The 12,046-nt window shown below is 40.2% G+C and overlaps 1 protein-coding gene across 1 annotated transcript in view; it reads right to left on the reverse strand.

The window, feature by feature from the left end:
• tex264 (testis expressed 264) overlaps positions 1-12,046 on the reverse strand; it is a 66,239-nt gene that overhangs the window by 47,843 nt on the left and 6,350 nt on the right. The window contains exon 2 of the mRNA XM_022745712.1: positions 3,745-3,966. Coding sequence (XP_022601433.1) covers positions 3,745-3,966 — 222 coding nt within the window. The remainder of the gene's footprint in view (positions 1-3,744; positions 3,967-12,046) is intronic.

Raw genomic sequence — 12,046 nt, forward strand, 5'->3', positions numbered from 1 at the left:
TGCTGCAAAGAGAAGAAGAAACTTGCAGGCTAGTCTAGGCTACTTTAAAATAAAAAAATCGGCTTTGCAAATGTTTTGCAAGGAAGGAAATACACTCAACTGTCATCAGCTTCATCTGCCGCACAACTGCTGTTTATTATTATGACAGTGGTAAATTAATTCCACTTAATTTTTCCAGGCACTAAATTGAAAAAGAGAAAATTGTGCTTAAACACAATGTGAGCAACCGTACAGAACAACAGTAGATAAAAATACATACAAATTCTGCAATAGTGGAATACCCCAGATAATACAAATACAAGATGTACATTTTAATTGCTGTGGGACCTGCAAGGCAAGGAAAATGGTGGCACCACACAATGAAGAAGAAAATAAGGGGGAAATAATGATACTTTTATGATGCTTGAACACTGATTCAGATAAATGGATTACTAAATGGACGGCAGCTATCAGCTTCTCATCTTGTTTCTGCTCACAGGGACTACTACTGGGAGTTTTGTCGGCGGCAGCCATGAAAATAAAACCCCAGTGACTGTTTGGTTTCATTCCTTAGGTCCCGAAAAGGTGCTTTCACAAAGATCAAACAGGGCTTGCCCAAATCCTTTAATAAAGTCTGACAGCTACTGTGTTATCTGTTCATTTTTCCCTCTTTCACCAGCAGCCTTCTTAACCAGGCAATGATACAATCCCAAGCATCCTGTGGTCATACGCGTTCACTCAATGCTTTCATTTGGACTGACATGAACACACAGCTGCTGCCCACAAATTACAAAGATCTCAGATATTCCACTGATACCTCACGTTCTGTTACCCTCAGATTATTAACAGCACATGAAAAACATCAGGATTAAACACAGTGAACACCTCTCATCTACTTCAGAACTTTTAAGCTACAATCACACTCAGTGTGTGTGTGTGTGTGTGTGTGTGTGTGTGTGTGATGTGCATGGAAGAGATAAGGCAAGGTAAGCTGGTGTGGAGATGGCGTTGTTGGAGCGGAGAGAAGGCGTTCAAGTGAAAAAGGGCAGTTATGTACTTAACCTGCTCTGTGATAACTGAAGCCCTACAGGAGGCCGAGAGGTGTACCAGATTCTCTGAGAAAACATTTTTCTGGGCACAGGGCCAGACAGTAAGCCCACCCAGGTCGGCCTCCCCAGTCCCACAGAGGCGGCACTGGTTTACATTTGACCAATCGTTCACATTAGTGCAGCTTTAAGGCTGCACTAATGTGAACGATTGGTCAAATGACTATGTGTAACAGTGCTTTTGGGTGATTTTAGTGTCTTTTTAGTCTTTTTGGTTTCATGGCCCGCAATTATCTGTTCTGCTTCCGTGTCATTGTTCTCATCACCTTTGTTCAGCTGTAGCAGTGAAAAAGCTCAGAGAAACCCACAGAGGCAATGTCACACCAGTGTCTCCCACCTTTCAAAGTCCCTCATACTACAAACCTACTCAATTAATCATAAATACAGTATATATGCAGACATTTCTAGCACATTCACATACCATCCTCTCTAAACCAAGCCTCTCTAAACCACACTCCATTATTCATTAGCCTCGCTGTAGCTGGTATGCATAGTGCACTCGCCACTGCAAAACCCAAACTGGATGTTAGTGTGTTATTAGCATATCTACTGTACGAGAGCACCTCCTTAGCGACCTGTCACAGCACTCAGGTCGACTGATGGACTGCGACAAGCGCTTCTGCTTCGTGGCAGACAAGTGCGAGGGAGTAAAAGAAAAAAAAAAAAAACTGATGCCTCTTCACGGTGACATCAACTAGCTTGACAGACAGAGCTGCATGCTCACAGGAAATGCACACTGACACTGGCAACGATTACATAACAGCACTAGAGCCTAAAAGAGAATACTACTAAATTTTAACATTGAGTGATGCTATTCCTGTGCCTTCAGACCGTTTAGTCTGTGTCAGCGCACATGACATGTTAGAGTTTGTCCTGCCCTCTGACGTGGGGTGTTATAGTAAAGAGACTGAAGCAAAGATCAAACTGCAACCTAAATATGCAACTTAAAGTGTAAAAATGCATGAGGTCATTCTAACTGGAGCAGCTCCTAACTACATATGGGTAAATACCCTACATTGTAGCTTTACTATTGTGACTTTTAGCTGTCAGTTCAGTTCAGTTCTCCTCCTGGCTGGAGCGCTTCCAGTTCAGCCAGACAGGAGCAAAACCAATTGTTTCTGTTTGTTGAGTGGGAAACCAGTGGGGGATCATTTGCTTGTCGGTGTCTGAGCTGCCTGGGTGCAGCGGGCTGCTGATATCTGAGTGTAACACCCCGAGGGCAGGTGAAAAGGAGCAGCTGGTAACTATGTGAGCAGACACATGGCAGTCTTCAATCACCAGGATAATACTATGGACAACTGGACAATCCAAATTGGGAGACAAAAGACGCTGTTATGTTCATGTTTGAGCTCATCCGACATTATATATTATATAGCTGTTTTTGGTTTTTTTTTCGGACAAATGAACATATTATAAAATCCAAGCTGTCCTCAGTGCCAAGAGGTTAAGCATAAAAAAAAGTCTGGGACAAGTCCAGGGTGAAAGTCAACATTAAAACCAACTTAGACCTTTCACAAATGGTCAGCCTACGACACACAGGCTATCTTTAGCATGGCTTTGATATGCTGACATAGCTGGATCCAGCCAATGAACAATGTCATTGGCTGGGTCCTCACCCCCCTTCACTTTCCTGCGCTCGACACAACACAGATGGAGGACGCAATGCAGTAAAGTGCTACTCCTATGTCATAATGGCACCATTCACACTACTATACATACAGATCATTCCTTGGGTTTGTGCAGGCAACTGCAGTTTACTGATTAAATACAAAAAGGTTCACACAGTTAGAGAGGAATACCAATGAATTTCTGCACTCAAACATGACCCCGCTTGCCATCGAACAGTTTTGTGTGAACTCCCCATCTCCCACAGTCATGAATATGAGAAAGAAAAGTTTGTTCCACCCACAAAAGATGTGAGAACACTTGGCATATTTTATAGACATAATGGAACATTTTATGACGAGGAAATGGGTCCTTTTTTACCTCCTGTGAAGAGACAGAAGCCTAAATAAACAGATGGACAGACGTGCACGCACACATGTGCGTGCACTCACACACAAGCGCACACGGAGCATTATTCATGCAGTGGGATGCCCCTAAATGAATTCATGTGTGTAAATGTCATCAGTAAATGTCAATAGCTTTTTGAGGCCTGTCCTGAGGACATGGAGCCCAGCATATGGGCCGCAGGACTCAGACGCACCTTCATTTCCTACTATGTCATCTATTCTTAATCTGCTTTAAAGACCTCATCTGTTCATGTGATGAATTAAACAACACATGAGCGAGGGGCTTTTGACAAGTGGGAAGCAGTAAAGAGGACAGATATGAACACAAGATGATTGCTCTCCACTCTAGTAAAAGGATGTAAGAAAGAGAAAGGAAAAGAGAACTCCTGTCTTACTTTTTCATATGGTGGCATTAACTTGTCTCTGCAGGACAGGGGCATGAAACAAATAACCACTATGGAACTTTCTAATAAAAACTTGAGCCATCTTGTAAATACGGTTCGAACCTTTATACTTGTGTTTCTTGGGGATCCTTTTTTTTGATAGAGGGATACATCCTGACTCACAAACTGCAGCTTATAACGTAAGATACTATGTAGCTAAAAGTGAGTCTTAGAATGACTGACAGATTCTCACATTGTCCATACCTCAATGTAAGAAGCGAGCCTCGGGTAGACCCTGTAAGGTCCCAGCACGTGGGACAGAGGTGTGGTGCAGGGGAAGCTGGTGGTCACAGCGTGGCTCACTTCTGGCAGAGAAAACACCTTGAAGCCAAACTTCTCGTACAGCTTCTGCAGTTCTTCATCTGGCTTCTCTTCACCCTCGCACAGGACACTGCCCACCACGTAGCGACATTTCTCTGACGGCCTCTGAAGGGATAGGAAAAGGGAAAGAATGGATATAGTGTAAGATAAAAAAAAATAAATAAAAAAATTTACAAATCCACTTAAAGCCTTTCAGTGAGTCACCTCACACCAGTGGAAACTCACAGCAAAGTAACAGCCTCTGTTGGAAGAATAATATGAGATTTTCCATGCAGCTTTACTGTATTAATATCTTTTAGCACATTTCTGTTACATATACAGTATAATGATCTATCACAAATGCATAACAATTCATTAAGTTGAATTAGTTAACTAAGGCACATTAAAAACAAAGTATTGTAAATAAGCCAATTTTAAGTTGTAGAAAATGTGTTTCTTTTGTTTGAAGCGGATATGGCACCGTGTGTTTTGCTACAGGTTATATATTCCAGGTAAATTAGATGTGTATTTCATCTGTCTGTCAGCTGCTGGATCTCAACTGGGATGACGTGAACTGAAAACTTTACTCAGTTAAGTTTTATGTTTAGCCGTGATAAACCTTCAAAGGAAATCTTGATGAAAGATCATCTTGGCACACTTGCAGAGCGACAAGTGAGATGGAGGAAAAATAATTAAGAGATAGAAAATCAAAAAAATCCACACACTTTCAACACTTACACTTAATTAATTTAAAGTTTCAGGCTAACAAATGTGGTCTGGCATTCAATTTGAAATGACTGAAGGATTTATTATCTGATAATCAGACAATCAACCACAGCTTTAATAATCCTCATCTTTTGAGTTTGTTAGTGCAAACTGCACAGATTCTGCTGCTCTATGTCAAACTTGTCAACAAAGTTTTTAACACTGCTGATTAACGTTTACTATCATCAAACTAGTTGCATCAAGTTTTATTTTCATGATCATGCTCCCTGTAGTAAATTATAAGACTACAGTAGGTTCTGTGTTGGAATGAGTAGCAACATTAGAGGAGATACAGGTGGTACCATGATGAGTACATAATAACAGAACTGCATAACCCTGCATTTGATTAATATGCAGATCACCATTTTGTGTAAAAATCAATCTATCAGTACTATGTGATACATTATTATTACTAACAATAGGTCCTTAAAGCAAACAGAGAGGTCAAGAGAAAGGCACAACAACAGAGGATGAAACCGTAGTGTCAGTGATGCGGTTAATGTTTTGTCAGCACAAAACTGCACGTGTGGAAATAAAAATAGAAACCGTTTGATTTAAAGTTGTGGAGACGTTGCACCCTCACAGAGTCTGAAGTGTCACCAGACAGAGGGCTGTCAGCTCCGGTAAACATCCCTCTCCAGATATCCAACAGCCTGGTCACATACTGTATGTGGCAGTTCATATTGGATCTGTGCTGAAGTGCACGTTTGGAAAGACTGTGCCAGAATTGGTCACTTATTTTTACACTATGCTACATGCAAACATTATCAAAAAATGTTATAAATAAGTGCTTTAGATCTTGCATTTCACCAAAGTCACTTATGTTTTACATGACAAGGGTTTATGGGTATCAATCAGCGAGTTGTCTCATCACAATGAATTGCTCTCTTACCTGCAAATGTTACCATCATCACAACATTAACAACAACAGCTATTTGGCCCAACATACTGTATATTGATATTTGTAAATTCAGCTACAGAACAGCACCCCTGGAACTGGCAGGGATCATTTGACTTGTCTGATGACACTTGAGGAGATCAGATGTAGATGTGCATGTAGATGTGAGAGACACAGAATCACAATCACTCAGTGAGTTGTCAGTCAGAACAGAAGAGGATCTAACAAGAGATTATCCTACTCAGATCTGTTTGCAGACAGTCGGCAGTCTGTCTATAGAGCTTCAGATGGAGAGAGGCAGTTGTTGTTAAAGGACTATACCAGAATTTTGTGTTTTAATAGGTACAATTCATGTAAGCTGTAGGTAAAATAATTCATCATCAGTCATTATTCATTAAAACATGAGAACTGACAGGAATGATGATAACTTATGTACATAATAGTTTGCACTGTATGATATGATTATATGCAGAACAATAACATAGTAGAATTACCAGCTCGTGGTTGTATGCCTCCACCAACCAGTCAAGTTGCAGGAAATATGATCAATCTCCCCTCCCTCGGTTACAGCAATGAATAATGGCCAGAGGTCTTTTTGCTGAACATTATGATGTCACAGTGAAGTTGACCTCTGACCATTTGGATATAAAAGGTCATCTCTTCACCTTTTTATCCTATTAGACATTTGTGTTAAATTCTGTCATAATTAGCATATGAAATCTTGAGTTATGGCCAAAAATATGTTTTGTGAGGTCAACCTTTACCTTTGACCTTTGACCACTAAATTCTAATCAGTTCATCCTGGAGTCTAAGTGAAGGTTTGTGCCAGATCTAATGCAATTCCCTGGGCATTCCTGATGCAGCGCAATTACAAGAACATGAGGTCACTGTGACCATGAACCTTGGCCTTTGCCCATCAAAATCGAATCAGTTCATCTTTGAGTCCAAGTGAATGTTTGTGCCAAATTAGAGGAAATTCCCTTGTGGCGTTACTGAGATATCGCACTCACAAGAATTGGACAGACATACTTATGGAAGGACAGTCCTGGCTGTTGTCAGCGTGGAGGCATAAAAAGGCAGAGTGTAACATCATTACAGTACAGTGTGAAATTATCTTGCAGTGACTTATTAGTGATATTCATTTGACACAAATAAAAGTAAACAAACAAATGTAAAAGTTAAAAAGTATACGTCTATGTGATTTGTAATAAATGGGTTAAAACATGAAAAATCCTAGTATGGTCCTTTAAGTTCTGCTGCTGGTTTCTGCTCTGTGACACTGGCTGTCAGTGGAGGGCTGGCACTGAGGGGGCACAGATGGGAGCCAGCAACACTCATCTTCATGTCCCTGGCATCCTCACATAATTATCACATCTAAACACCACAACCTTCTTTTCTTTTCCATCTCATTTCTCACATTCAGGCTATTTTTTGGCTGCATTGTTCTGCTACTACGCTGCACTGTTCCCACGGTCCTACTTTTTTCATACAGCAGCTTTTGTGCCGTAATTCAGCGTTGTTGGCTGCCGGTAAGACTCCCGGGCTGAGATAAATCTATTTGAACATCCCACTCTGAACTTCAGCGCCACTTAATCTGTGCATCATGTGGGTAATAATAATGACTGACAATGCCTGTTCAGCATGAGCAGATAATCTTTACTATCACCTGACAGAGACCCTTGCCACCATGTTTGACACTGAGTCAGGAAACACAGATCACCTGCTTTTGACAGGGAATTATTCATTCAAGGCGGCATCAGATATACTAGATCTATTTACAATGAAATAATGAGTCATTGCAAACACACTTAGTCACAATGACTGTGTTAGCATTGTCAGAGCAGATGATTGCTGCAATGTGACAATGTCAAAATGTCTACTTTCTGGTAACATATACACATTTACTCTGTGTAATTTATTAGATATCACATGTTTTGTAACAAATTAATTGAAAAAAACATAGCACTTTAAACAAGATGGCATTTATTTTGACAAAATCACCATTGATATGAGGGCAAAAGTATCTGCGCATTAGGGCTGGGTGGCATTGCTGAAATCAATGCTGTATAATAATCAATACCCAGAACTAACAGCCTGTTTCCACTGCCTGCGTTTTGACCTGAGGAACCAGCACCCATTGGTCACACACTGACTTTATGCAAAATGAATTCATAAACACAGCAAGCAAGCAACTGGTTGCCTTAGATATCATTAGAAATTCGGCATTTCTTGTCATGTTTGTTAGCATCCATTCATTGCATCAAACATCCCAGTTGCGCCTTTGTCAACATTATATCTGCTAAACATCCAGGGTTTCATCTCAAATCTTTGCAATTACAAAAACTAAAGGTGGGATTATGGCCCGGGCTGTCACCAGCATAAAAATGGGAGAAGGAAGGAGGACAACAATATGGAAGTACCAATGGAATTAGACCAGCTCACAGAAAAAGAAGATAGTTTGGTTTGGAAAGCCTGATAGGGTATTTTATTACACCCTCTCAAAAACCCCACTATGACAGTAACCCCCCTGTTTGCTAGAGTAAACTACTGACACCAAACTGCAAACCACCACCATATTTTCTGAGACCGCCCCATTATCAAACACTATTGGAGAGAGATACACAATGCCCTACAAGTCATTTGTAAATGTGAAATGCCCCTAGAAAGTAATATAATATACTTTGGGTATATACCTCACTGGTAGAGAGACTTACAAGAAAATGGTTACAACAGGAGAGTCCAACTTTAAATGCATGGATGGAAATTACAATGGGCATTTACAAAATGGAGAAGAAAACAGCATTTGTCATAAATTGGAACAGTTTGCATCACACTGGAGAAATGGGTGAACTACGTATCACCCCATAGGCCTGATCTTATTTTCAAATCAATGACTAATTTCTACAGAAAATTTCACTCTCAACTTGTACATGGTGTGTATATCTTTGAAGTGCTATTTGTAGACTTGTGGGGAACATGATATATATATATATATATATATATATATATATATATATATACACATATATTGGAATCAATAAAATAAATTGAAGAATAAACAAACAAATAAATGAATAAACCAAAGTCTATAAAAATACATTGCAAAAAAAAAAAAAAAACCTTCTACACATTACAGTAACACTGTCACTGTGAGCATGTTAGCATGTTGATGTTAGCATTTGGCTCAAAGCATTGCTGTGTCTAGTACAGCATCACATGGCTCTGTGACTCTTGTCTTGTTCTGATGCCTATATATTGATCGTTATATGTCAAATGTTTGCAAAATCATGAATAAAATGATCAAGCTAATGTTCACTGCCATGAATTAAAATGCTTGGAATCATCAATTTAGACAACACAATTTTGCTAAACAATATCACAATCTGATCATGTCATCACTATATTAATACTGAATTAACAACCATCCCTGTATGTCTTACTAATATATTTGCTTAAGAACTTTATTTCATTGCGTTTGTTTAACAATGAAATTGTATTCGTATGTTCTCGTCGAAATTGGATTTATTTGTAGGGGTTGGTTGGCATCGCCCTCTTTCCTACATGAACATATCAAATGTATGGGCTGTCAACAAGGCTTGTGTACATGGCTACTCCCTGTCAACACTGGTGGTCTATGATAAGACTCAACAATAACCATTCAAACACAAAGGGGATAACAACTGTCCTCCCACAGTCTTGCTTCAGTATCTTGCCATCTCACTATCGCTCATGCTCTCTGCACTGATAGACTAGAGTGTGTTAGCCAAACCAGTAGTTCACTAATGATATCATTCAGGGTTCTAGCTATCATTCACATCCCACACAGTGGCAAGAACAAACAGCAGCCCTGACTGCATCTCATCTCTGCTTCCCTCCCGATAACACACCCCAGAGACTACAGGCAATTAGGAAAGAGTGGAACACCACTCCATGTACTTGACTTGTCTTGTCTTCCCCACCACAGCTGTTTTGCTTGTGTCTGAAATTCTAACACCACAAAAAGGTAGAAATTGTCAGACACTGTCCAAGCTGGGCAGCGGCACTCGAAAAGTCAGCTGCTGCCAAAGCGGTGTTTTAAAAGACAGCGTGTGACTCCGTTTCTTGCAGGTAGCTGAGGAAAGAAAAAAACAGTGGTTTTTGATTGGCCCAGGTGAAAAGCAGAGAGTCAGATAATGGGAAGACTGTGGAGCTTTTGCCTCGGTAACTGAATACTGACATGTTATGTTCCTGTACCAAGCTGCAGAAAACCAGTTCCTCTAAAAGTGACTTTCAAACTTCACTGGATGCAAGCTATCTGCAAGACTTACAAAAAGTGTTCATTTCGTCTGAATATGTCACTGCTAGTTATAAGTGCTGCAAACATTCATTTCCTATATTTCCGTATGCTAAGCAGGCTCATTAAACTGGAAAAAAAAAAGATATATACGGCCATCTTTGGTAGAGCTCATGGCCCACGGGATTCTGAGATGGCTTTCCCTCACAAATGGTGCCATTCCCATCTATACCTGATTCCCCTAAGCCAGGTCTCCAAGGACCTGTTGGGAGAAAAAGTAATTTTAAAAGCAATTCTTTGCTTGAGGCTACAAGGGCGATTTTTGATGGATGAGGGCTCTCCAACAATAAAAGGGTACGGCTGACAGAGGTAATTCTTTATTAGCAGACACGTAATGAGGATTTACCCTCGTCATCTTCCCTGCTCTTGGACCTGCATCTCTTCCCTCCTGGCTATCACCACTTGGGATGCATTGTTTTGAGTGCTGGCCCTATTTACAGTTGGTCACTTCTGGAGTATTAGCGGGCTAGGGAGGACAGGAACAAACAAGGCAAGCGGCCAACTCTCTGCTTTACTGCAGCTTGAAGACAGGATCATAATGAGCATACCATACCCTGCCTGACCGAGGACCATCACTGTGCTCATTAAAACACAACTACCAAGCGGCCAATCAACAAAATGTGAAGCTAAATTAGTAGAGTGGGAGCGATTAACATTGAAAGAGGATAACAGCAGCTCTGTCTTTAAATGAACTATATAAACCGTGTGAAGGAAATGCAGCATTGTTAAGAGGCAAAAGCCAAGGACTGCTTTTATTTTTTTTAAAGTTACCTTGTAAGCTTGTAAAAGACTTTTGAAATTCATTTAAAGAAATTAACGCTTGTTTTTAAATAGTTTTTCCTCCAAATCCAATAAAGAATAAATTCAAATGTTTAAACCAATTCCCAAATCCACAACTAAACACATCACATGAGCTGATGATGTTGCAGTCCTGTATTTCTTCACAAGTTAAGACTTGCTTTAATGTTGCTTTTATCACATAATGTAGGGGAGGCCTGATCAAGAAATCGTTCAACTGGTCAAGAATATTGACAATTGCCTTGGATGACTGACTCTGTATCTAACATAATGTAAGTACAGTCTGATCTCAGTGACATGGGTAAGGTGGGCGGACGCATACCCATATGAGTGAGGCTGTGTCTCGCCAGGTGGTAGCGCTGAAAAAAACGCTTGTCACACATGGTGCAAGCGCAAGGTTTCACACCTAAATGCAAAGTAGCAATATTATATTATTTTGTCTCATTTTCCATTTTTTAAGGAATTAATATTTACGCTATTGGTTATTAAAACACAAAACTTAAAAAGAAAATTCCTCTAGCCATTTCATAGTGTTGCAGTTACCAATAAACATTAGAACAATAGAAATGAACCGTTATCCTGCTTTACTGATTATACAGACTAGGAAGCCATGTTAAAACTTTATACTGCATACTGACATTTCCCTTAAATGTAACAGGCACATGTCTGAAGTGAACAGTTAAGATAAAATAAAAAAATGTTGCTGAAATTAAAACATGCTGAAAAATTTTAGGAGTAAAAGCCGAACATCACATGTTTACGCTTCGTGCTCTTGTTGGCAAACTGGGATTACCATTCTGGCAGAAAAGAGTTACAAGGCTATGACTGTACAAGGGTCCTTCACTGCGCTGCAGTCAGTAAATCTGCAAATTGGGAACCTCTCTGGACCTCTACACCCTCTTCACATCAACTTCTGCGGTGAAGCATGATAAGCAGCAAATGCAGCATTCATGAAGAACACACCAAGTTTGTGATGAACAGATAAAAACCTCACCCCCACCAAAAAAAAAAAAAAAAAAAAATCATATTTCATCTACTAACCAATTGCATCAGATGAATGTATTGCACAAACAATACACATCGCTGCCTCTGCTGGAGAGCTCTCTCCTTCAGTTCAGTGATTCACAGTATCATTTTCTTTCTATATCTGGAACACCGAGACAGATGGTGTTTAGGGCACTTCCATGAACAAGCAAGGAACCTGACACATGGGGAGCAAGAAGAACAGAAGACCACGGGATAAGCAATCTCTCAACAAGAGCTGTCTTTCGCCTCAGCGTGTCAGAGCGAAAACCTGTCTCAACTGATTGGAAGCCATTCGCCCCCCACAGGCAGATGAGGCAGCAGAGACAAAGTCACCAGGAAGGAAATTGAAACTAATAGGGCTGCACAGCACTGGGACCAGAGGTATG

The sequence above is a fragment of the Seriola dumerili genome, unplaced genomic scaffold, assembly GCF_002260705.1.
Source record: "Seriola dumerili isolate Sdu_G_001 unplaced genomic scaffold, Sdu_1.0 BDQW01000089.1, whole genome shotgun sequence".
Taxonomy (NCBI): Eukaryota; Metazoa; Chordata; class Actinopteri; order Carangiformes; family Carangidae; genus Seriola; species Seriola dumerili.